At 43.2% G+C, this 27,907-nt stretch overlaps 1 protein-coding gene across 2 annotated transcripts in view; it reads left to right on the forward strand.

The window, feature by feature from the left end:
* The window catches only part of HSPA12A (heat shock protein family A (Hsp70) member 12A), a 365,561-nt gene that overhangs the window by 297,280 nt on the left and 40,374 nt on the right, over window positions 1–27,907 (forward strand). Inside the window, exons 7-8 of one of the 2 annotated variants that reach the window (XM_069239265.1) lie at window positions 13,703–13,874; window positions 24,626–24,712. In XM_069239265.1, coding sequence (XP_069095366.1) covers window positions 13,703–13,874; window positions 24,626–24,712 — 259 coding nt within the window. The remainder of the gene's footprint in view (window positions 1–13,702; window positions 13,875–24,625; window positions 24,713–27,907) is intronic. The other variant, XM_069239266.1, reaches the window with a different exon arrangement.

The raw sequence follows: 27,907 nt of genomic DNA on the forward strand, positions 1-27,907 counted from the left end.
ACCCGTTTATCAGAAGACATTCAGTGACACTTGACCTCTGCCTTTAAACTCATAGCAAACGTGTCAAGGTAAAAACGAACCGTAAAGGCCTCTCTATTGCTCTTTCCCCATCTTAACTTCTGCATGGTTATCTTGGGGGTGCTGCAACACATCCTGCATCCCTACTTCCAGGGCCCAGACGGTGGGGGGGATATTTATTTTATTTTTGACTGCTCAACATTGCGTTGTGCAGAGCTTACAGTCCGTGGCTTCTTGGTGCTTAAATGGTATTGTTACTCTTCTCTTTGGTCGGTGTGGATCTGCGTCACAGGATGAGAAGTGAAGTCATTCCTGCCAGCAGATCATCCACAGCTCTCTGCAGCGGGCACATAACCCATTAGCTGCCTACCCGTGGTTTTGCTAGATACTGATATACATAAGAGAGTTGGGCACTGCTGGGCGGCACCAGATGTTTCCTAACCGGTGGGGGCGTGTTCAGGAGAGCAGGTGATTTTTCCCTGAGGAGCTGTGTGAGGACGTTCAATTTCACGGCTGTTTGCAGAGTTTATAAGGGTGTTTTTTTTTTTTTTTTTTTTTAACAAGGGAGGGAGCCTGGGTTCTTCCGGAAAAGGAATGGGAAATGGGCTGATCCGGGCAGGAGGGAGTGTGTGGAAACATCTGCAAGAGTTTAAGGAAATGGACTCTCCCGTGCTGGCCATGCTAAATTGTCATAACATTCGACAAGGTCTGGCTAGTGCTGACACGGTACAAATCTCTCTGCAGTTTTTTAAGTGGATTCCAGAGCCGCTGAAGAAAGCCTGTAGTTTTATTTCATGGTTGACCAGAGATGGGTGTGGGGAATGCGGTATTCTCTTTCAGCCCACTCCTACAGTGCTCTGATCTGGCATTTCCTAAGGCCGTCCTTGAAAGTCCGTGACTGACGGCTGCGCGTGAAAGGGTCACGCCACAAAGCGAATCTGAGCAGTGCAATGTGAAGTATTTCCGCCTTGATCTGCATCCTCGGCAGATTACTTCCAGAATGTTCTAAGGGACACGAGAGGTAAAGGATACTACTCTGAAGTAAGACTATGCTCTGTATGAGAGAACTATTCAGAACTCCCAAAGCCTCTAGAACTGATGAAGAGAGATATCTGTGGAAACTAGAGCTGCATAGCTGCTTACATAACAAAAGCGATAGAGATACACGTATCATACATACCAACATTTTAGAGCAGAAAAGTGGGAGATTTAAAACAATAGCTGGGATAATGTATTTTCCCTACTGATTTAAATCAAAGCGGAGGCAATCTGCCTGAATCGGGTCTATTTGTATGTATGGTGACAGTCAGCATTTCATTTTTGTCAGTTTAATAACAGCCAAAAAAACTGTTTTTGTTTGCCCTTTGATAAAACTGCCCAAAATAAAATGTTAAACCCGTCATATACTCTGTGTCCCCTCCAAGAATGAAGGACAAAAAATTAACCCTTGATATCAGTTATAACTCTTGGAAGGGAGAGATTGGAACGTGTGTGACAAGCATTAACATTTAATTTTTGGCATTTTTACCATACGCCTAATCAGGTTTCTGCAAACAGAAATTGGGAGACTGGAGACAAGGCAATGGGTAGTCTCCTGTCTGAATTGGGAGGGTTGGTATGTATGACATTCATAGACAGTTGAGTAATAATAAATATATAAAATCATACATATTGGAACCACTAGAAAGACAGTGATCCATAGATATCATAACTGGTGTGAGACACAGTTGTGATATCTATGCACATGCATAGGAACCAGTGAAGAACACAGATTCATAAATTCGTATATTCGTATATTCTAAGACTGAAGAAGACACATACAGATAAGATGTTAATGCCCAGACACTTATATTTAGACACCTGCTTTCATTCAGAAGAAGTTTGCTCCCTGTCAGAGTTATCGTCAAAAGTGCAATTATCCATGTAACAGGGTCGATGTCCAAGGCTGTAACAAAACCGCCCTAACGAGGAACAAAAGTAAAGCAGCTACCAACGAAAACAAAGGATTTTTGCAAGGCAAGCCCAAGAACGAGTGATAGTGATGGGAGTGCAGTGGGTGTAGTTAAAAGCCCAGATACATACCAACACGTCGGAAAAGCAGCGCTTGTGTGCTGCTATGCTCAACCTAAAAAATTAGGACACGTTTAAGTGAGTTCTAAAATATCTTTCAGTTGTACTTCCAACAGGAGCAGCCTATCAATTGATTCCCTTGTGTTCTATTTCAGCCTCCCAGAGTGTTCTAAAGAACAACTAGAGCGCTAACAGTCTTACTTATCACAAAAGTGCCTTTGCCATGCACAGCTAATTACTCCACATATTATGTCATTGATGAGATTTTGTTTGGCATCTTTGATATTATAACTTAACATTAGCAATAAAATTGGGCATGGCAAGGGCACAAGTTATAGTTAACTTAGGGTGAGAGTTAACTATAACTGCTGAATTTGTATGGCTTTTCAAGAGTAAATTCAGAACCTAACTATAACGTCCCTGTAACCTTTGTTCTTTTCAGTGAATATATATATATATATATATATATATATATATATATATATATATGTGTGTGTGTGTGTGTATATATCTATGTAATTTGTTAGACCTGGCAGCTTTTTGGCGTGTCTCCCCTGCCTATTTGCCTTCTGACCTCCTGGTTTTGAACTCTGTTTTTGCTGGTTCACTGTCTCTGCACACTTTACCACTGCTAATCAATGCTAAAGCGCAAGTGCTCCTTAGGTAAATTGTACTTGTTGATTGATTTATCCATGAATGGCATATTTGATTCACTGGTAAGTCCCTAGTAAAGTGCACTGGAGGTGCGCAGTGCCTGTAAATCAAATGCTACTAGTGGGCCTGCAGCACTGGTTGTGCCACCCACATTAGTAGCCCTGTAAACATGGCTCAGATCTGCCACTGCGGTGTCTGTGTGTGCAGTGGCCGTGATAACTGGGTAGTTGTATGGTCATAGTTAGGTCAGCGTTTCCGTAGGAAATGCTTTTTTGTTGTGTTAATAACTTTGACACGTTTGATAAATTGCCACAAAACTTTCCACAAAAGTGCTCTTTGTGTCTACTTTGTGCATGGAAAGTTTCGGAGTAATCTGTGAAGTGGGGGCCAAAAGGGGGGTAAAAAATCGCAAACCCCCCATGCATTTTCTATAGACTTCTTTAAGAAGCACGACTGCAAAACCCGCGGAACGGAATTACACCAAATTTGGCAGGAAGCTAGATCTTGGTACACAGATTGTGCTTTTTGTGATTTGGAGTAAATCTATTCAGTAGGTTTTGAGAAATTAAAGTTTACAAATATTTGTATATCTCCATACTTGGGTCCACAAAAGCGCCAGTTTAAAAATGGAGCATTCTTATTGGCCCAGGGAGATTTTTTTCCCCTTCATCCATATCGCTTCCGCAGGAGTCAGACTCCTGCAGGAGCGAGCGCTCTGATGGCTGCCAGTAACATAAGCAAAAAGTTGCTGGCAGCCATTACAGGACTCAGCGCCTTCATTCCCTGTCCTGAACTTAAAAAAACAAAATATAAGGGTGGCAAGGTATGAATTCCCTGCCTCCTCAGGCCTCATTGGGGGGACCCAGAGGGATCCCCCCTGATGCCAAAATAGCAAAAGAAAATCAGCACATTTTGCTGCAATCATGAGGGATCGTGGAAAAAAAAAAAAAATTAAATGGTGGCCCACATTTTATAATTTATATAAGGGAAGTGGGCATGAGCAGGGCCATCCTCCCCAGCACATTTAGGATCCTGGGCACCCTGTCCCCCAGGGCCATGTATTTTTAAGGGGGGTGGGCCCTCTCATTTAGAAAAAAGCACACGCCCTGAGGGATGAGGTCCCTGGAGGCCTAATAAGGCTTGGGGATGGGGGTAACGCAACCCTCCCAACCCTTTTAAATAAGGTACAGTCCCGAGGTTGGGGGCCCTGGGGGCTATAAAGGCTCAGGAGGGGGGCGTGTAATCCCATCCCCTTTTATTAAAAAAATTGGCTGTGAGGATAGGGGCCATGGGGTGTAATTAGGCTCAGGGAGGCGGGCACACGACCCCCCTCCCTTTATTAATTACTCAGTCCTAGGGGATGGGGTGCAGGTAATGCTCACAGGCAGGGGCTGTTCGCCCCATCCTTTTTAAAAATATTTTATTAAATTTGGCCAAGGGGGATGGAGTCAAAGGGGAAAAAAAGGCTTGGGGAGGATGGGCAACCTCCTTTCACCTGTTTAATTGACTTTGGCCTGGGACAATGGGCCCCCAGAGCTTGAAAAGGCTCGGGAAGGGGGCTGTGCAGCCCCCTCCCCTTTTAAACAAAACAACAGCCCCAGGGAAACAAAACAAACAAAACAGAAGTACTCATCATGGGCCCTCAACCCAATGCGTGGAACAACTCCTGGTGGCCACCCACCCTCGGAAACCCACCCACCCCCACCGGCCAAGCCTGCAACCTCGGAATCATCCTGGACTCCAACCTCAAATCAACTCAGTCACCTCCACCTGCTTCCACATCTTCCGCCTCCTACCCAAGTCCTTCAAGTGGATCCCCCGCGAGCATAGAAAGACCGTCACACATGCCTTCATCACCAGCAGACTGGACTATGGCAATGCACTCTACGCCGGAATCAACAAGAAACTCACCCGCAAACTATAAAACATTCAGAACGCCGCCACCAGACTGGTCCTCGACCTACCTCGACACTGCCACATCTTGCAACACCTGCGTACACTGCATTGGCTCCCCATAGAGAAAAGAATCACCTTCAAGATCGTCACCCACTCACACAAAGCCCTCCACAACACCGGACCAGCCTACCTGAACCAGCGACTCAACCTCCACGTACCCCACAGGCCCCTATGCTCAGCCCAGCTCTCTTTCGCAGAAGTACCCCGCATCAGGAAAACCAGAACAGGTGGACACTCATTTTCCTACCTCGTAGCCACCGCCTGGAATGCCCTCTATCTCCACATCAGACAAACCACCTCCCTCCTCAGCTTCACAAAGGAACGGAATACGTGGCTTTTTTAAGAACCACCTTATCGGTAAACGCTACACTTCCCCACCTCAAGCGCCTTGAGACCCTAACGGGCGAGTAGTTGTGCTATACAAGCACTGATTGATTGTGAGAAGGGGTCCCCTGAACCTATGAAGGCTCGGGGATGGGGGTACACACAGCCCAACTCCCCATTTTTATTGGTTTTGCCCTAGGGGATGGAATCCCCAGCGCCTAATAAGGCTTCAGGAGGGGGCTGCATGGGCCCCTCCCATTTGTTATAGTATTTGACCCCGGCATATGTGGTCCCCTGGACCATCTAAGAGTCGGGGGACCTGCATGCCTCCCTACCCATATATATATATATATATATATATATATATATATATATATATATATATATATTGGCCCCAGGGGACGAGGTTCCCGGGCCCAAATTTCAACCCTACACTGCTCACGGCAAAACTGTGCATGGTGTGGGGTTGCAGTATGCTGGGGTTTGGCCACAGGGCCAAGCCCTGTGACCAATCCTCTGCTTAGCACGACCAAAGGCTGTGTGCAGCATAGGTTTGGCTGCCTGAGTTTTTTCAGTGTATTTCTATTTTCTTTTTTTTTTTCATTAAACAAAATTCCCATCACAATGCACGGTTGATGGGTGGAGCAACTCTCCCCCCATCAACCGTGCATTGTGATGGGAATTCAACTAATGCAGGGCCTGGCCTGGCAGTGCGCTACCCCCACATAAGCTTGTTGCTCCTGCCCCCCCTCCTCCTTTGCATCCATTACAGCCCTGTCTGGCTGTTGTTCTGATGCTCATGTAAAGTACTACTATGCCTTTGGTTCAAGTCTGCGCTACATAAAACTGAAAAAACAAAACAAAATTAAGGCCCTCATTATGAACATGGCGGTCTGGGCGGCCATGCCGGCGGTTTCTGCCCGCTCGCCCAGCTGAATGCACATAATGTGGCCGTCGGGGTCTTCTGCGCGCTAGCGGTCTTTTGTTGTCCACCAGCGCCGAACTCGGCGGGTTTTCCTGTGAATTCATAATTAGGGCCTAAGTGTTTTGCACACTTCTGTCATTTGACTATACGTGGATACATTTGGGTTATAGTTGTGCTACATTTGGGCTCTTTGTTCTCTGGTGGCCATCTTGGGGGGACTTCTTTGTTATGAAACTCCCTAACCTCCTCATTTACTTCAGTACCCTCAGTACAAAATGCTTTCAGTTTTCCACTTTGATTCCATCAAGTTGGTGATCAAATGTGTCACAGTTTTGGCATGAATTCAGAATGTTGGCACTCTGGTTGCTCATTATAACACTGTAGTAAATTGCTGATCACCAGGGAGTTAACTGACAGTCTGCTGCTGGTGTTAAAAGTGCATGTTTCAGAATATTTTAATAAAATAGAAGAGGAATAATTGAGAACTCACTTAAAACGTGTCCTAATTTTTCTTTCTACAGCACTAACCATAATTTCTGTGATAAAATGAAACCCGTAATTTTGCTCCTTTCTAAATTAAATGTTTTACATTTTACCAGTTTGATTCAATCAAGATGGCCCCAGGTGTGCCATACTTTTTTCATAAGTAACACTGTTAGTGCTCTATTTGTTCTTTAGAACACTTAGGAGAAAGATAAAACAGCTTCCAAATGTATTGGTCTAGCATTTCTGCTAGCCAGCTGCACAACTGGGATGAGATAAAGGTGTGGCATCCTACCAGTATAACTGGCATATTTAAAAATGTATGTGGCCGCTGAGTCTGATGTTTTGTCTTGACGAAGTTAAAAACATACCATAACTGTAATAACACAATGCAGCACTTAGATATTTTGACTAAATAATTATTGTTCCCATCTAAAAATTTGCAAACCCTGAGGCGATAATCTAATTGAAGGAAACTCTTCACACCATTCCATGAGTACTTAACAACTCACCAGTAGTGGAGGTATGGGAGGCATGCTACAGATGGAGGCGGGGGTTGTATATGTGATAGTATGCATTTGGTAACTATGGTGGTCCGGAGGATGCTGCCAAGCTGGCAGCCTCCCAACCACCGTATAAGGATGTTCCCGCGGGGCCGGATGGCAGAGACAGTGTGGTGGCATTGACTTTGACTCTAACGTTGAGCTGAGGCCAATGCCGCCGCACTGTTGATGCCGCCAGCACTGACAGAATGAACTCTGTTGCCATTGCAGACAGTGCGTATTCCGACTGTGCTGACAGGGGACCCTCTGCCCTGCCCACAACACAGGCATGGGCGTGGCAGGGGCCCCCCTGTGGCCCCCTCTCTGCATTTCCACTGACTTTTTTTTGGCAGTGTCTCCACCATGAAAAGGCCAATGGAAAGGAAAGTCGTGACCTAGCACGGCAATGCCAAATTCCGCACCTCTGTGCTTGACCACAGCTTTCCGCATCACCACAACCACAGGATCTCTGAACCTGGCGGTTGTGACAGTCCAACTGCCAGCATCTAAATCTGTCGGTCGGACCGCCAAGGATGCAGCGGACCTAGAGCCTCCATTCTCATCATCGGGCCCTATGTGCCATTGAGTGCACTATGTAAACAGTGACCCAGATGTATGCAAAGAAGAATTATTTAGTCAAAAGTGTCATGCATCGCCAGACACTAGCCCTCCTCTAATGTGTAGAAGTATGGTTCCTATGCTGCAGTTAGAAAGATGCACATTTTGTAGTCACTCAGTAAACAGGTACATTCAAGTGTTGAGCTGTTGCTGCAGTTTAGATGAATGCACGGGACACCTGATAGTTCTAATCTCAGCAGCACATGTGGATGTACAAATAATGACAAAATGCTTGAGCTTGTTTAGAGGGCACCATGCTTAATTTGTGACAAAAGATGCAGGTAGGGCTCACTGGCCTTTATTTTTGGGCACCGGCTCTTATTTTTCCTCAGCAGACTTTGACCCAGAGTGAGAGAGAAAAATGCAAAAGGGGGAAACGAGAGGAGGAGAAAGACGAGAACCCAGTGACAAATGGGGAAGACAAAGAATAAAAAGAACATGTAGGAATACGTTTTGGGGACATGGAATGTCAGGTGATGGATTAAAGGTGCATGTGAGGAAATTAAGGCTACATAGCCTTGGTATTCCTCACCACAACTCTCTGCAACACTGGCGGCAGCTTTGGAGCCAACATGTGGGCCCTGCCACTTATTTTACAAATTAAGCAATGGTGGCGGCACCTGTAGTGGAGCACACTTGACATTTCAGTTCAGGTGGATCACGAAGGGGCTATTCTTGCCTTCTGTCAGATTACAGATGTATCTGGGTGATGAAAACTGAAAGAACTTAAGAATTTTTTTGACATCTGATTGCATAAATGAAAAGGTTGCAGGGAGTGTAAGAGAATTGGAAAAGTCTGATTAGGGGCTTACTTCCTGTAATGCAGGAGTGATGCAGGGAGCTTCAAGTTATGTTATGTTACATTATGTTACGTTGATTTGTAAAGCACAATATCACCCAGAATGGTAACCTGGCACTGTGCAGTGTGGGTCTAGCCCTGCCTGTGGCCTAGTTAGACTACTCAGAAAGCCAAGTCTTCAGCTTCTTGCAGAATCCATGAAGTGAGGAAGAGGCTCATATGGATAGCGGCAGGTCATTCCATACTTTAGGAGTAATGTAGGAGAAGGCTTGCCCACTGGATCTGGTTCTCTGTGTATATGGGATGTGTGCCAGTAGGAGCACGGTCGAGAGGATGTGTCTGGATGATTTGTGGAAGCAGATGCTGTTATTGAGGTATGCTGGGCAAATGCAGTGTAGTGGCTTGAAAGTGTGGTTAAAGAATTTGAATGGTGCTAGTTTGTGTATGAGGAGCCAGTGGGTCTCCTTGAACTGTGATGTGATGTGAGTGATAAGGGTGTGGTGGTGGAGGTTGACAGTGATTCCAGCTGTTTGGTTTGCAGCCTACTGATGAGTTGCTTGTTGATACCAGCATAGAAGGTGTTTCTGTAATCTAGTATGCTAATGAGGAGGGTGTGCACAGCTGTTTTCTGAGTGCTGATTGGGAGCCATATGAAAACCTTCCCTGTCGTTTTCAAGGTGTGGAAGCATGAGGCAGTGACAGCAATGACTTGGGCAGTCATATCAAGTTTACTATTGATGGTGATCCCAAGATATTTGGTATGGGTGGTGGGGTGGGTCTTAGAGTTTACAGATTTGACTGACTGGGTTCTTCCAGTCAGGAAGGAACATATTCAGCAGAATACAGGTCCTTGAGCTTTGATGTTGTGTAGGCATTGGATGAGGGTGGGGTGGGAGATGGTATCTAATGCTGAGAAGAGATCCAGGAGAATGAGGGTATGGTGTCTCCACCATCCAGGATCATTTAGGTGTTGTCAATGGCAGCAATCAAGGCAGTTTCAGTGCTGCGGTTGAGTCTGAATCCAGACTGAGTGGTGTCAAGGAGTTGGTGGCCACTGACATATTTGGTGAGGCTTCTGTTGATGATTTTCTCTAATACCTTGGTTGGGTACTATAGCAGGGAGATAGGTCTGTAGCTTGCAAGCATAGGTGGATGGTTTCGTCAGCAAGGGGAGGACTGTTGTGTGTTTTCAAGCATCTAGGAAGGTCACTGAAGAGGTGGAGGTGTTCAGGATGGGTTTGAGCATGGCACTCTAGAGAAGGCGTGGTGGGGCAAGGTTACGATGGGGCCCCCCCACATGGACTTAATGGTGGAGGCAGTGTAATTCAGGGTGATGATGAGCCATGTGCTTAGCATTGGTTGCTTGGATGAGAATGGGAGCTGGATGGTAAATTCTGCCAGGTCTGATTGTGGGCTGAAGTTGCTGTATATGGCAGTGAAATCTTTCATGAAGCTCAATATTTCTTTGCTTCTGTTGGCGCTTGTGTCAATGCAGTCTTCTAGGGCTGTGCGTATAGTGGTCTGAATCCTTTGATGGTATCATCTCAGGGCAGATTTGAATGCACTCCGGTTTGTGTTGTCTTGTTTCATTCTCCATCTGTGCTCTAGGTGTCTGCAGTGGCGCTTCATCAACCAGTTGGTACATTCTTTATGTACCAACTGGTTTCGTGTCTGGATCTCATTGTACTGTTGTGCTTGAGGGGGACCAGAGAGTTGGTGCAGGCAGTGATCCAGTTGTTAAAATTCTTGATGGATTTATGGAGGAAGTTGCTGTGTTTGTCTCAGTGAATGTTAAGAGTGATGCTCCAGTCCTCATCTAGGATGCTGTTCCATTTTCAGCAGGCTGTTTGGGCGATGGTGCATGTGGTTTGAACAAGACAGTAATGCTGGAATTGACGAGGGTGTGGTCTGTCCAGATGACTGGTGTGTGTTTGTGCACTCTGATGCTGTCAAAGTTAGTGAAGGTAGGGTCTGGGTGGTGTTCAGCAGTGTGGGTAGGTTCCTTTACTCACTGGGTGAGGCCCAGGTTTTAAAGTTTTTGATGAGTGCTTTAAAGTTGGGGTTAACGTCTTCTCCCAGGTGGAAGTTCAGGTCTCCAAGTAGGATGTAGTAGCTTATGTCGAGGACAGGAGGTGCTCCAAAGTCTGCAATGGTGTCAGCAAAGTTGAGCATGGTCCCGGTGGTCTGTAGATATGGGTGCCACTGAAGGTGAAGTTAGCTGTGATGTGAAGCTACAATTTACCTTGATATCATGTCTTTGCAAAATTATTGTGAGTGAACCAGGAAGGATAAAGTTTACGCTGGGAGAGACAATGTTTTGAAGACATGATACTATTGTTTAGATGAATTACAGGCACTACCAATCTTGTTCTGGGTGTAGGCAACATTCAGGCTATGATTGTGAATATGACTTCCCGAATAATGGTAGAATAATTTTAATTTTCTTGTTTTGAGGGATGGAAGGGCCTGATTACAAGTGACCTGTGGTGAATGCAATAATTGTCACACCCAATAAAATCCGACACCAATGTGTTTGGAATTTACTAGGCACAATAACCCTCGCACCACTTATAATTGTGATCCATGCGCATACAAGTGTTTGCACATGGATCACAATATTATGGTGCATATGTAATCAGGCCTTTAAAGAAAACGTATTTAATTATTTATTTTAGAAGAGCTTTCAGAGAAGTGTGCAAATCAATCAGACGTCTGTAGCAAGAGGTTGCAAGTTAGAGCACCCCATAACGTTTTTTTTAAAAGGAGACTTGATACAATTAAAATACTTGCTTGAAATATGTAAAAATAAAAAACGGCTCTCTTCGTGTTTATATGCACATTTACTGCTCGGAGTAGGGCTTTGAGGCTACAATACTGTTGAAATGGCAACTACTCAAGCATAATACTAACTTTAAAAATTGTTTTGAGTTTATTATTTTCACATGCTCGCGGTGGCACTTGACATTACTGACTTGCAGGACCTCGCATTGTAAAAGTTGATGAATATGTATTTTTTTGAGCTGGCCGAAAAAAGGCACATGCCCATGTAATTCGAGCCTCTGGTGTAAGAAGGTGATGCACGTCTAATGCTGTTTTACACCTTTTTTACACTCCCTCGCCAGACCACCCCTCTACCTCCCAGCTAAGGGCTATTCTTGAAAACAAAAGCGAGTCTGCAAAAATATCAATGGAGCCTGAAATTGCGCTGAGTTCGGTCCTCTGCTGGGGCTTCCTATACCGCTAAGAAAAGGCTGAAAATAGGGCGCCGTGCTCCTTTTTTACAGCATAAACCCTTACACTCAAAGATATTGCCTAAAATGTGTACGTATTCTAGGCATTCCTAAAAGGGAAAGGTTTGTCGTAGCATCCAGGCGCAGTGTTCTTCTGCTGCAGTAAATCAATCATACGTGTGTTTAAAAATATTGCATGACCTGTACCAAATAGGAGAAGCACTGAACTGCAAAAGAAGTGAAAAGCTGTAAACCGTTGAAGAAATGCATATCAGAAGAAACTCCAATGACAGGAGAAGTAACACCAGTTTTATATACTGTGCTAGGACTTGCTGACCATCATTGCACCTCTGAGACAGTTTTTAAAAACGACTTTTTTTGTTTTATGAAACACAAGTAGTGTAAATTATATCCCAATTACAGGTCACAGTCTCAAGGGTGATATACAGTCAATCATCAGTATCATTCCATGATTGACAAGACTATGGGAGTGATTTAGAGTGTGGTAGAGTCACTGTGACGGATATCGCAACCACCCTAATACGGTCTCATGATATCCTATGGAGATCGTAATATGGCGGATGGGATATCCATCACGTTAGTGACGGAGTAACCTGTCCGCCAAACTCTAAATTAGGCCCTAAATCATTTGAAAAGCTCCTGAGCGACTTAATAATTGTTTAAAATATGTGCTCCTCTTAATACAAGTCCAATAGAGTTGATGTTCTTATATGCCACTGTGCTAACATATTATGCCAGGACACTTTCAAAATATATATATTGTACTGCCTAAATTTTTCAAGGCCCGTTTAATTAGGGTACTTTTTAAGTATTGTGGGGTGCTCAGGGCTTTAAGTGGGGCGGGTCCTGCCGGTGCTCAACACCAGCAGTTCTAAAAAGCAAGTGCTGATTGGGGTCGCTATGGGGCTCTTCATTAATGCCTTCACCCTCACAGTGAAAACAAAAATCTTGCCTGGCAGCAATACCATCTTTCACTGCTTTTGATGCAACTTCAAAGAGGCTTGTTTTAGTTCTTTCAGTCTCATCAATTCAGAACTGAAGCATTTTAACTATTTTATACAAAGATGCCATTCTTGTTGCTTACTTATCTTATGCGACTAACAACCATTCACAAAGCCAATAGTCCTGGTTTGCTGTAGGTGTAATGTTACTTGTTGTATTATATATCTGGATGCAGCGACAGAAAGAAGCAGAAAAATACCAGTCGGACGGCACACTATGCTAAGCAGAGATTTCTAGTTTACGTTTTTTAAGTCACCCCCTTAATTTGAGAGAACCCCCCAGTTTTTTCATCCCACTTAAAGCCCTTGAGGTCCTACATGAAAATAAAGTCAAAAGGGCTGTGGTAGCCTGACATGCATATGATTCACATATACCCTAGTTACACTCAATGTGCCAGCAGCCAGAGATGAGTAGTCATGCTGAAATAGTCACTGGCAGTCCGTCACGCCAGGGTGCTCCTTAGGATGCTCAGGCAGGAGCAGGTTACCTCCCGTCCTGTTAATCCTGATATGAGACATGCAGCTGAGGTAGCAGAGACATCCATCAGATCACAGAAACTATCACAGGGTGCAACCTCCGTTTCCATTCTAATTTGCAGGAATGTGAATCACCACAAATACATCAGTTTGCACATTGTCCTACCTCGCAAAACTCCACTTTATTTATTTAATATATTCAAAAATATGTAAAAAAACAACATTGCCATGAGAGTTGTTCAATAGTCTAGTATTTAAAACACCAGTTGCCATGGCAGTGTCTTCACCTTCCAGGCAGGCACTGTAGCCATGACATTGTAGTAATAATATATATGGTGCTATAAGCATGACAGGGTTCATACTCTACCAACCTGTATATGTTGATTTTTATTATGACATTAATGTTCTCGTAATTTTAGAAATTATCATTCCAGTGCATATTCTACTTCAATATTGTGATGTCAATACAGGAGTCCAGACAGGTGCACGACGCTACACTGTGGCAGTACTGTGGTTGGTGTTTTCATTTGTGCCTCTCAGTATTGACAGAGTGTCCTTTTCTCTCTTTTCTGTTTTGCACACAGGCAGGTATGGCCTCGCCTGCAAATCCTGAACAACTGATCATTGCCCTTGAACCGGAAGGTGCCTCTATCTACTGCAGGAAGCTCCGCCTCCACCAGATGATTGACTTGAGCAGCAAAACCGCTATGAATGGCTACAGCCCTACTGACCCGGCCACCGTGGCGTTTACACAGTGTATTTAAACTTAACTTAATCTGTATGCATGGACGTTGTATATCACACTGAGTTATGATGCCCTAGAACATCACAAATAATGGGGGCATTACCTCTTTTTTGCTCTCTTGCTATCGAAGCTTCTTTGAAGTGTTATTGTCAATGTGGGGCCCAAAATGCAAGAATATTAGCTGAATAAGGTTTATCATATAATGTAAAAAAGAGACTGGCCAGTCTGAGAGCAGCAAATATCACCTTATGTTACTGTTAACAGTGATGGGGTGTTGACTTCATCGCATGGCTCATCTTTTCTAATTGCTTAAAGTACCAGGTAACATTTTGGGGACCAAAAGTTCTTATAGCTGTCCGGAGGCAGTGCAGAACGTGCATAGTTAATATGTGGGTGTAGGTAAAGCTGAGTTAACCACATATGGCCGGTGTCACTTCTACATTATAACTAATGATTCATACTTGTGGCAATCACTAGTTTGCAGGACAAAAGCATGTGGTCTACATAGGATGAACTACATAGCATTGCACCTCCTAGCGGGCCCTAGGCTCTCTAATAATACCATTTCCTCTCACTCTATGTCTCTGACATCGTCCCTTCGTGCTGGGTGATGTTGGATTTATCATAAATAGAATCTCTGTTAGCCTCTGGATTCTTTGTGTTTGGTGTCACCAAGCAGGTCCCATGTTGCGGGATGTGATGTGGTCTTCAGTAGACAATGTGAGTGGTTGATGCTTGCACTATTGTATACCTACAGCCAAGTTCATCCAAGGTTGTTGGTCAGTGATTGAGGGGATGACATACATGTTAATGTCAAGTGCATGTTTTTTGCTACTGATTTACCTAGAGGTGGGCAAGCCAGGCCTAACTGCATGATGTTTATCACATAGACTATAAATAATTACATTGGAATACAAAAATATATTCAAGGTAAGAATTTGGAAACGTAAACAAACAAGATCACTGCTCGTCTAGAGACATTTGACTAGAAGTGATGTTCAGATAACCGTCCCACTTTATCTGACACTGCCTACGTGCCCTGACAACAACACTGCCCCCTGTCTCTGCACTGCCAGCACCTACTTTATCTATTGAGGCATTAATATTCGGTTTTCACGTGTCTCTTTTGGTATGTAAGCCCAAGTCATGCTTGTCTCATGATTCAATGGAGTTCTTCCTATTTGTGCCTCATGTCTCATCAGAGATCTCTCTTTAGTTAACTTCTGTATTTTCGAGCTCAATCCGCATTCCTCTTCTGATTATCATAAGCCCACTAGTTACTAATTTCTGCTTCATCATTTTCTATTTCATCTTTGGCGACGTGCATCTTGCCTCTCGGACCCCATAACATTTAACAAAATCCTAACCACAGAGTGAAATGTCAGTGAAGTAGAATCAACTGTGTTACTATTGCCACGATGATTAAGATGCTTAGTGTGTCCCTGAAAGGGCACTTACATGCCCTTGTGTGTCAAGGTCTTCCCTTTGCAGTGTCGATGCTTTCCTGTAGTTGATGTTCTGTCTCCTCTTCTCCCGCTGGTGGTCTCTGTTCTTGTCCCCTACAGCTCTACTTAAATTTCCATACGTGTTTTTCCCCACCTGCTAATGCCTGAAGTTATTTTTCCTACAGAGCTGCATTCTAAGCTCCCCTAACACTATGCATCTTAAAATTGTATTTTCGCTTGTAATGCCTTTGTGCCACAACCCTGGGACCAGCGAACCAATAGATTTTGTATCATAAGCACTAAAAACACAGTGTTTATTCTGAATAAAACTTGAGTGATGTGAAACTGCTCTCTGGATGTGTCAGTGTGGACACCTTTGCACTGTCTGCCGATGCCTCCGAGGCCAGGAGCAGAAGCACCAACACATTTTGTCTTTGGTGCCATCTTGCAGAAGCATAGTCAAAAACAGAAAACTGCTGGGCACTTCGACAGCAAAGCACAGAATCCACTTTTTCTGGTGATAAACGGGCCAGCAACGGAGTTCACTATGTAATAAAGATGTTTCCTTTGGCAAAATATGATTGGAAAGAATAAACAGCCCTTGCCTGTGGTAAATAATAGAAATTGTTCTTGCCACAGTTAAAGTCCTGCATCACTAAACTAAATACCAAGGAAAACGAAAACGCTACACACTGAACCGTCATAGTTTCTGTAAAACTGTCTAAAAGCAAAAACATTTTTGCTGTCAAAAGCACAGTTCTTCATAGCAGCCCCTGGCAGTGAAGGGAACTATCTTTTTGTGCAAATGTGCTCCTTGTGTTTGAGCAGGATGCCAGGGGATACTCCTTTGGGCAACTCGTAATCAGGCCCATCGGGGAACAAGATGTACAATACATGTTTGTGGTTGCCAGTGCTCCATATCTGCATTTAAAAATGTTAAATGGTTTTTGTAATGTACGAATTCCATTTTAGGAGTCTGCAAAGTTCTACTGACTCCTTAAATGGCAGTGAGACGGACTATCGTTTTAGTATTCGGAAAAAAGGCGTGTTGAGGGTGTCTGTCCAAATACCCAGTCTGTGTCCAATGTATTAATGTTTTGCAACCGTCTTCCGGTCGCAAACCATTGAAAAGTACTGACTGACTATTGAGTTGAGATGGTACCATATTTGCAAAAGTGAAGGGGTTCCATTTGGACTCCGTCTCCCATGTAATTTTTTATAAAAGTTTAAGAGGGGTGGTGGGGGATGAGACAGCGGGCCCAATTTTCAGTGTTTTTTTTTTTTTTTTAACTTTTTGAAAATATAGCTGCTTTAGCTCTGTTTACTTTAAGAAAATGGGCTGTATTTAAAAATAAACATTTTCTTTATTGAATCACAATAACAAACGTGGTCTGCTGACCCTTACAGGCTTTCATTCCTGTAAATGTGTTCATTCAGAGGTAGTCGCAATGTGCAACCTACCCCATGAATATTATTGAGGGAGTTCAGAGTGCAACCCACTCCAGCTTCGAACTTTACAAACAAACCTAGTACTACACAAGCTAGTTCTCATCATTTCACACTCATCGGAAAAGTAATTGTCCCAAATGTATTGTCGGGCCCAAGACACGACACTGAAGCTTGGGGTTCGTTCGACAAATGCTTTATTGGTACATCGGATTAGTCAACACTCTTTGCGGGCTGCTAAAAACTCCCCTCTTCCCGCCACCCGCACCTCTACATAAACCCTCGCACTTACGTCACCTGGGATCATCCCACACTTTACAGTTAGGCAGGGGTCGCCTGGTTGACCCCTTATGTGAGGTGCGATAGTGAGCCCGCCCGCATCCCGGGCGGTTACTACATCAAATTGAGAACAATTGTTGCAGCCAGAGTAATCGTACCTCTAAACCAGGGTTCGCTGTGAACACCGTAGCAGAGTTGGTTTACTGTAGTAAGAGGGTAAGTAAATAGCATCCAATGGTTTGTCAGGTGAAATGCACAGGAGAGGTCTTGTCTTTAATAAGTGTGTATTTTTTAGGACACAAGGGTGGGGAGTGTATTCTTTTTTCAAAAACGTAAGCTTTTACGCCTCCTCTGCAGGAAAAAACAAATGTGTCCTGCCTGACAACTTGAGCACAGTATGCGTTTTCATACTGTTCTCCTATCTCCGTCCATAAATAAATGCTCGTATCCTGCCATCTAGTGGCCAAAGTTTGGTTTTGTGCATTGTGCCGGGTCCTACGGAAAATCAATCGCTCACTTCCGAAAACTAAACATCGACTAAATGCCATTCTTTTTGTGGATTTTCTATTTTTTTTTATATTAACCTGTAATGCTATTTGTGTGACACATATGTGCGCATCGAGAGTTCCGGGGTGCGAAGGAGTCTTGGCTGTGACTGCGCAGTTCTCCATAATTGACACATTTATGTCTAATCTATCCTCAAAGAAACTGGCATCGAGGAAAAATGTAATAGCTGAAACTGTCCTGGTTTACTTAATTGGTCACAATTTATAGACTGCAATATTAGATATAAGAAGGGGTTAAGCAGTGATTTCCGCAGCCTCAAAAAGTAGGTAGGCTTCTAAAGAGTCTCTGGCCTACAACGAGGAAGTAAGAAACGATTATAGCAAGTGTGCTCCCTGTAACTGAGGCGTGTTCTTATACATTTGGCCTGAAATATTGACTTTTCCTACCGATCCTTCTTCTCCCCCTGTTCTTTCATCATCGCCTCTTCTACCTTGCGGTCTTTCTCATCATCATCGTCCTGTTTCTCCTCCTCCTGCTGGTCTTGTCCTCCTCTTCCTCTTCATCCTGCCCCTTCGGTTCCTCCTCCTGCTTGAGTCTGCTTTCCTCAAGGCCCTCCATAGTCTCCTTGGTCCGGCTCTGGACCCTGGTCTTTTTCCTCCTAGTTTTGACCCTCATCCTCCTATTCCAGGTCCTTCTGGGCCTCCTGATGCTTCTGGTCTTGGTCTCCATAGCCCTGGCCAGGACTGTCCTCCTGATCCTGCCTGGTCCACGTATTCCTACTCTTCCTCCTGGTCTGCCTCTTGGTCTTTTCCCTTCCCCCTGTCTCCTCTCGGTGCTGCTCCTTCTGGTCCTGAACTGGTTCTCCTGCCCCTCCTAACCCTAGCCTTGCAGGCAGTGGTCCTCCTGGTTTTCTCGGATCTTTTTTTTTACGCAGGATAGCTCAGCGGTGAACGCTTTTGCTCCAGAGATCCTGGTGCCACCTGCAGGCCACAAGGTACAAGCCCAGTACTATAACTCAGTGGTTTGTGCACCTTCATCAAAGAGATTAATGTAACCTGCAAGGCATACATTTACAAACCTTACTGGGTTTTTTGACATTATTCTTCAATGACATGAACTACCACAACCTTGTAATCCTGGCGCAACTTTATTCTCTCGTGGACTACGGTAATGTTTGTTACCTATGATGCTTCAACAAACTTCTAAAATTATTCTAAATTACTGCCGGTCAACTGCTCTCTGACACTTCCCTTCGGGATCACATTTCTCTCGTCCCTACATTTTTGCATCGGTTGTCTATCAGGAAATGAGTCTTCTTTAAGGCAACAGTGATTGTACACTGGATAATAATGGCTCTGCTGTCCTGTACTTATTTTCTAAATCCAGCCTCCACTCCCCGGTAAAGTCCCCAATCCTTCTGGCTGTTCCTAAAGCCTTAACCATGCCGCTAGGGGACAAAGCCTTATCTGTACTGGCAGCCACAACGTGGAATAAACTCCCTAACAAGCTTCACCCCTCATTTGCTCTGCAGGTCTTCTACGTAATTTTAAAAAGTTTTTATTTAACCTGGCTGTTGAAGTACTTGCTTTCAACATAGTCTGCATGGTATAGCGCCAAGATGCTTCAGTGATCATGTGCTAAATATATATACAAATATAATTTCTAAGGTTTTGAAACTTGATTTATTATGGATCTAGAATCCAGCTCCACAACAAATGCTGAGATCCCTCTGGATTCCCCTGTACCCTAGCACTAAATGTAGGTGTAAACCTCTTCAACTTAATTTATTTTTAAGAGGCATTTGTATGCTTTTAAAAACAGTTATTTTCCCTATATCAGCGAAGAGCCCTGCGTTCCCTTTAACAATTTCCTTTTAATAAAAAAAAAATACATATACATAATGTACTGTGACATTAGAAATACGTTTCTCTTGAAAACGTATTAGAATTAGGGGTGTGTGAAATCTTTGTAATTTGCATTACGAAATGTGGTGTAATGGCACAATTTTGGGAGTTTCGTGTAACAAAATTTCATGAGATTATGCCAGCATAATGAAAATTTCACATGGGCCTTATTTGAAATAAGTATAGAGGTGAATGTGCATTGATTCACACTCTGCTACAGTTCGAATGTCAAAATTAATACTATTGCCATAGTACACACTATTTACAGCCATTTTAAGAAAACGAATGTTTCAGTACTCACCAAACCTATTTAATAAGATTGTATTTCATCCCACCTTGCAGTGTGGTTTTGATTTTGTATTGTCCTGTTGGACTTTTAACCTGGGCATTCTCTGTGGTCCATAGATTGTCCTTGACTGGAGTCGATATGGTTTGTTGTCAGTGTATTTCGTTAGAGGACATCTGTCAGTCCAAGTTATTGTTTAGTAGTGCTTTTTTATTAGGTAATGATCAGAATAGGATTTGTATGATCGTGAAAGGGAGGCTTTGTAGAGCATTTTGTTTGTGTTTGCCGCAGTCCTTTGTCACGTTTTTATTCCCTACCCTTGTGCATTGAGGCAATATTGTGTCCTTTCACTACTCACTTTTTTATGAGCTATTTTTTCCTTTCTTTTATTATCTCTTCAAGAGTGCATGTGTTTTCCAACTGACTCCTTCATGTGCCTGTCCTCCCCACTCTGTCACACTCCATGTTCCTTTCTTGCGCCCTGTGTTCTTCTCCTCCACTCTTCCCGCTTTGCCTTCATGGCCCTTTGCTTTCTCTCCACTAGCTCCATATTTCTTTCTTTCATTTGATCACCCTGCCCATGCCCCTGTATTGCTTCCCTGACCCGTGATTTAGGTTTTATTAACACCCCCACCCGCACCCCCATGCTGCTTCAGCCCCTTGTCCCCCGATGTTGCTTGGCCTCCCAGCACTTCCCTGTTTCTTTCGTCCCCAGCTTTGCTTCCCCCATGCTGCGCCCCCTGTCAGTGTGGTTTCTCCGCTACAATTGCTCCTTCAATCCATAAAAAAAATGCTTTCACAAATTTTTTACCTTTTTAGTTACCAATCCAACTCGGATCCGTAGCTAAAATATAAAGCAACGGTGTCATTTGGAGGTGACTGCATGCGTGGTGTGCACACCTAAAACATGAAGCTGCCAGTCACGTCAAAAGCGTAAACAAAACTCTTTAGCCATGCAACTCCGTATCAGAGGCACTGTGCTGCAAAGCTTGAACTGTTTGATAAAGCTATTTGGTCCCTAATCTATTGCTTTAGCAAATGCTGGTTACATTCCAGTTGGCTGTTCACCCAGTGGAGGCAGCTTTTTGAGGAGCATCATTAGCGACTTAACCAGTTAAATGGTTTGGGCGCATTCTTGTGGGTTTGTGTGTGCGTGTGTGTTATTATGTGGTATTTCTAAGCTTTTATGTTCTTAAGTGTTTTGATATGCAGGGTTGTTAGAGGCGTTAGATGTACAGCTGTTTCCGTATGCGGGAGTGAGCGTTTACTTTTAGTCGGAGATGCGCCCCCTTCCAACTTCAGCCCACCTATCATGCTTTGAAAGGTTCTATAGAATTGGTCCAGCTCTTTATGCAGGTGAGAGTGCATCTGGTGGGTTGGAGTATACCGGTTGATCAGCAGTCTTATACAAGAGCACTTCTCCAGTTTCATGCACAGTTTAAAACGTCAGGAAAGTAATTTTCCATAATAGTATTCTCCACACCAAATGTTCCCAAAGTGCATTGGCAGCTTGTGGGAGGGAAAAGGGGCAAGGGGGAGAAATAAAATAATAATATTTTTTTTAAACTTACCTTAATTCCCCGCCATGTCGCCACTCCTCTGTCCTCGCCTGCACGCACAGGCTCCCATCCTGCCCTGGGCCAGTCCTGACACTGCTCAGAGCAGCGTTATGATTGGCTGAGAGAGCCCAGCCAGGGCGCTCCCAGGCAGACTGGAAGCCAGTGCCTGCTCTCTCCAGCCCGGCAACACAGTGCAGGGCTGGAGAGAGCCTACTGCACATGTGTGTTTGGCTGGCCTGAGACGACCGGCCAAACATGCACGCACAGTGAGGGGGGAGTGCTGTGCACTCCCCCTTAGTGCTCGTCACAGTCCATGGCACACCCCTTTTAATACAAAATATAATAAACATAGTTTATTATCATTTTTTTATTAAAAGTTTTCAGCTGCCGCTGCTGGGTGGGGGGGAGGTGGGGTGACGCTCCTCCACCCTAGCATAGGAGCCGTGCCTGCCAAAGTGTTGCATTTTCCATGGCTGAACACTAAGATAGCCTCATTGGATGGATATGTGGAAGTTTCACCCCTGACTTTCTTAAACCCTGCATGAATCCTGCAGTACACTAATGACACACACCTTTTGAGAAGTTCTATTTTAATACCCTAGCTTCACTCTCAAATCTTCTATAGTTTCACGGTGATCAGACATGATTATGCTCTGTTCTTCCAACACAACATCATCTATATTCCAGTCTCCTCCACCCATCCCAATCAACTCCATTAATCTCATGTCCACCTCATATCTTCTTTTCTCCCCAAGTAGAGACCTCCGAGTACTCTTGAAGGCAAACTGTGCTACCAGAACTTTCCAAATCAGAGCAACCACAGCCAAATATCAGCTCTTCAATATAACACACCACTAGGTTCTCCATAAACTGACTTACAGTGTATATTGTAGCAGTCTGCATGTGGGTGTCCTGAATTTCATCATTTTCATTGACCAAGTTACTAACCTTGTAGCCGGAGTACTCTTCTTTTCCTCAGCACCGTTCTACCTCCTTTCACTGACTACAGGCAGGGTGGATTTCTTCCAGCAGCAGAGCCCAAATTAAGCTTCTCCTATTGTCTGCAACGTGCATGGACTTTCACCCTCTTCCTTTGCTGATATTCTCTCTGCACATTCACCATCCCAGTGCTCTGGCAACCTTCCCCTCCTTACTGTTCTTAAAAACCTCTGTAAACAATCTTGAATTTTCTTACTCGATATACTACCCCGTACCCTTTAACACCGTCCCTGAAGCTCAGGAGCACCCCCCCCCCCATCCGCTGGTTTTCATTTTGAAGCCTCTTAACCTGAGCAGATCCAGCCCAATTACTGTTCTCTCCCATCCATCACGTAAATATGTTAAAACGGTGCATAGATAATTTATATGTTGTCTTCTTGCGTGTGTTAATAACTGTCTCGCCCATCACTCCTTAATCCGTCCCTCTTGGAATATGTCAACCACCCAAACTATTATCTGTTTCATGTGCTGTGCTGTATTTTCATGTAAAGCTATTCTGTTCAGAATGCGTCTGCGCTTGGGTGTTCTCTTACCTGCACACATGTGATTGTATACCTTTTTAAAGGAATCTCAAGTCTCCTAATAACTATGGAGTCTCTTGGTCTTTAGCGTGTCGAGCATCAATATGAAGTGTGGCATTTTTGGTGGGGCCTATAGTTCCATGATGCTGTAATGTTACAATAGGGTATACACATGTGTTCTGTTTGCTGACAGAAAAAGACAAATTCTATTAGAAGGACCGCGGGTATCTGATGTTGATGGCTAGCTTGGTAATCCAAGTGGCACCACTCTACCGAAATGGTAGTGGTAGCAGAAGTGACATCACAAGAGTCCTTAGACACTTATTGACATCAAAGGAAGTGCTATCTAAAATCTTTGCACTCATTTCCAGATCATTGTCCCATCATAAAGAAACTTTATTGAAAATGTAAAGTTTGCATGAGAACCACTGTGAGTCAGCATGACTTGGTAGTGTATTATGAGACTCTCCTTCATAAAAGTCATCTCAAGAATTCCATATTTTCTTTTTTTTTTTTTTTTTAGAAAATATGGAATTCTTGCGATGACTTTTATGATGGGAAGTGTTCAAATCCCAAACCAGGTACATAACACCATACTGGAACTAGGCTTGCACAACTGTTCATTTCACATGTATCCAAGGGACAATCACCTGTGGTGTTTGGGATAATACCAGTGTTCCTAAAAATGAGTCTCGCAATACACTGCCAAGTCATGCTGAGTCACAGTGGTTCTCAGGCAAACTTTACATTTTCAATAATGTTTCTCTCACTGTGTGTGCTTGGATTAAAAGAACAGAACTTATGAGCATGTTTTAGGTCTAATATAATTATGTTATACACTGTAGAGGATCTGGGAGTATTTAAAATTATATATGCTGTTTTGGCAGTGTTGAAATCTTTCACTGATTGGTGAAATGGTTGGCTCATAAGAATCTTAGCCAAAATGCACTATCAGATTTACCTACTGACATAGAATGGGTAAAACCCTTTGATACATCACCCCCTTTTCTGACAGTCAGTATTGATTACAGGTCACTTGCCAAACACCTCAGGCTTTAAGCATTCAATGCAAGGTGTAGTGATAACTATCTGTGAAAAGAGTGCTCGCACCATACACATAGCATATTGGCAAAAACATGTGAAGCCTTTTAAGAGGTCAGGGTTGATTTTAAGTGACCCATTTGGACACTTGTAAAGATATCCCCGACCAGAGTTATTGTTTTGGAGCAGTAGTTCCCTCATTTGCCCCCCCCCCCACAACATAGCTAGCCACCTCCTCACAACCCTAACTTTCTTACCGGCCCCATCTCATGACTACCGTAGCCCTTTCAGTTTATTGATCCACAAGGATGCCATACTTGCAGATTGAAAAGTTCTGTTGCTGTTTGTTCATCAAACATACTAAGAGCCTACTCACTTCTCCCTCAATTCACCCACCAAGAAACCTTATATTATTATTAGATATAAATGTAGGTAGTCAGAGTCCTGGAATACTGGTGCAGTTTCCTTTAGAGGACTCTTGATCTGATACATATAGCCAGACAGAAGTTTGAATAGCTCCATTTATAAAGATAACAGCGAACTCAAAGATGTTGACGGGAAAGGACCACCCCTAGAAAACAGCTCAACATGGTGAGAGAACACATGTAATTGTGTTATATAATGTAAAAGGTCTGCTCACACCTCCCGTGCATTAATCTGTTGTAATGATGCTATTCTCTATCATACTTTATCTGTCCTCGCTGCATGCTAAATATGCTAATAGACTGATCATGCTGTCTCACTCTGGTCATTCTCTCTCTCTGTTCATCACTAGCCAAGGAGCACATTCGGCGTAACCGTCAGAGTCGGACCTTTCTGGTGGAAAATGTCATAGGAGAACTTTGGTCCGAGCTGGAGGAAGGTACTGTAGATAGTCCTTTCCTATATGCTCTTGCTAGTTCATGGTTTCTGGCAATAACTATTTTGTCAATGTTTAGGGTGCTGTTTTGGATATTTTTAAAAAGATTTCTGTGGAAACTTTTTAAAAATATACAATATTTTCAAAATGGCACCTTTTGTAGAAGACAGTCGGCAATTCAGTGCCTCATCCTTCAAAATAACCGCCCCTTCTAAAGAACATTAGTTTCAAAATTAAGTTATTTTCCAAATGGCTGCCCTTTATCGACTTGGTGGCCTTGTCTAACTATCCATCCCATTGAAAGCATTACCTTTTCCGGGTGGCTGCTTCTTCCAGATGTCAAGTGCTTCTGTTTTCCATGACAGTCTTAAGGATCATAATTAATAAGAGATGCATTCATTTTTTTTCCAAAATAAATTTTACAGGCCTACAGATATTGCTTGTATTGTAACATTGGGAGACATGTAGGAACGTGATTTTGCCACAAAAAGAGAGAATCATAGTTTCCCTTTTGGCTGCAGTGGATTGAGTTTAAGAGGGAAAAGCTTACAAAGTTTACAGTTTTGGAAGCCTCCCTTCTAAACAGGGACAGTTGCAATGTATGAAAGAGCTTAAGTGTTTGAAGGAATCCTCTCCTCCCACATTTCACCTGTGTAGCAAGCAAATGTTAGTGGTTTCATTGTATGTACCAAGAGAAGCCTGCTCCAAGTCCATCATATAGAATTTAACACACTACAATGCCACTTGTGTGTTCATACCTTTTTCAACTCTTTTCTTGAATTTCCTTTAATTGAAATTACAATTGCATGTTAAGCATGAATCTCATGAGGTCTGGTTTTAGTTTGTCAGGGCCGTCTAACTGATTTTTTATTTGCAGAACTCTGTTGCACACAACAACATCATGTAGAATGTTAGAATAGTGAAAGATGGCATCAATAGAGGCATTTCTCTAGGCAGAAGAACATTGAGCAGCACCTTCCCTATCATTAGAATCTTCTAAAAAAGATGTGCATTCTGTGTACAATTTATCTTAAAATAGAAACATTATACTTAGACATAGCTTAAGTGAACTTATTGAAGCCAGAGATGGTTAGGTACACTGGGGTTTCTGTCTTGTGTGTCTTTTGGAAGATGCAGAATGTACCAGTATTAGAAGTGGAGATATCCCTGAATATGCGGCTTAACATGAATGTAATGTCTCATTTTACAATTGCTTTGCAATCTTTAGGGGTATTCACTTACAGTCTGGAATATAGGGGTTGGCTATACACTTTCCTTTTGTACTTTTTTGTCTAAATGTCCAACAGTAATCCATCCTCAATAGTGGGAGATATAAATACATTGCAAAGGACCCTTATGACCAGACTGATTTGGGGGGTGGTCCAGGTCACACCTTTGACCAGGCAGCAACATGAGAAACTGCTGTATGTGGTATCATTTAAGGCCCTTGACCAAGAGCCATCCTGCGAGAGTGGTTGGAGGATTGAGGCTAAGTAGAACCTGGCAGCACCTTCTAAAACCATAGTCAGTACTCATAGAGTACATCCTCAGCAGTTAGGTGCTAGGAGACAACCCTGTTCAATTGGTATGTAGAAGGAGAATGGTTCTAGAACAACCACCAGATCAAGAGATAGTAACAGATCTTGTGACTGTACTGGTGAAGCAGCGTAAAAGAGACCAACATAAATTCAAAAGGAAATAGACTGAGAGCTAGGGTAGTGGTTCCTGGAAAGATCTGAAATGAACCCAGATTCGGATGACAATGTGCTAGATTTTGAAGGCTAACATAAAAATGTGTTGTCATCTGCACAAAACCTGTCCACCCCATCCAATGTGAAATATGACTTTTATATGAATAAAGCATCACAATTCCACAAATAATGATTATCACCTGATGATTGGCATCGTAAACATGGTGATCTGATTTCTCTAAATGCAGCTTGCTTTGGTGTTTGTTTGCAGGGTGTTCTCACCTCTTCAAAGACCTTAGATAGGGGATATGTGTACAAGCCACTTCTTTAAAATATACAGTCCAAGAGAATCATTGCATTTAGACACGAGAAAGAGCACTGGGATCTGGCACTGTTACTGAGGTGTACTAGTGATCCGCAGAAGTATGCATATTGTCTGCTTTGAATATATCTTTGCATGTGCTGCGACATCGTTGTGCCTTAGCGTAAGTACAAAGAAGTGCTAAGCCCACCATTGAATTTGTGTATATTTGCTTCAAATGAGGCGAAAGCCTTGCACGTCTAAAGTCCCCTTATAGCTGAAGATATGTGGATCCTCCCATAACTGCTATTTCAATCCTACCCTCCTACAAAGCTGACATACACGGGCAAGCTTCCAATGGCTGCAAAAGTGACTCAGATATCAAGAACTTGGATCCCCTAATGACAATTGTAGCTGAAGTATACAAGTCTGCTGTGGATTTGTTGCCATTAACATCTCAGTCTCTTTCTCAAATGGTTGTACTAAAAGCTTCTGTCTTGCTAATGACCAAGGAGTTTTCTCCAGGGGAAGATGACATTTGCAGAGGACCTCTTGAGGTGATCTTTGATATGTGGTCTTTTCTTGATCTAGGAGGGTTTGAGGGAGATACAGTGCAAGACTCATTTCTGAGAATGGCAGAGGGGAGCAGGACCAGCATTAAGTCCAAATGTTGTCCTGCTTGTAAGAGAATTAACCCTTTTCTTCAGGTGTTCTGTTGTTTATTTGTCATATATTGGAAACAATAAATTGGGCCTTAAACTTGCAACATAATAAGAGAGGTTTTCAGGTTGACCTTTTGCACCTTTTGCACTCACAAACCACTTTTGTGGCTTCAGTAGATAACAAATTAGTGCTTTGGGATCAAATGCTTCACGCTGTTAGAGAGGAATCCAAAGTTAGAAGAGTTGCTTGCCTTTTATTGTCTTCCTGCCTTTGACGATCTCAGCACCTTACTTAATACTTCAAAGACCCATGATGAAGATAAAAACAGTTTGTCCTCTTCAGGGTGACATTGATGAGGTAAAGGAAACAACATAATAATGGAAGCTATATACCTAAAATGAAAGGCATCTATTCAGGTCCGCAAACATTCTCTGGTGTGGTAGTGGATGAAATCAAAGACTCAAACAAGTTTTCTCAGATTTCACCTGTTTTCCCTCAAACCAATGTTCCTAAGGAAAAACAGGAAACAAACATTTGAACAAA

The sequence above is a fragment of the Pleurodeles waltl genome, chromosome 6, assembly GCF_031143425.1.
Source record: "Pleurodeles waltl isolate 20211129_DDA chromosome 6, aPleWal1.hap1.20221129, whole genome shotgun sequence".
Lineage (NCBI taxonomy): Eukaryota > Metazoa > Chordata > Amphibia > Caudata > Salamandridae > Pleurodeles > Pleurodeles waltl.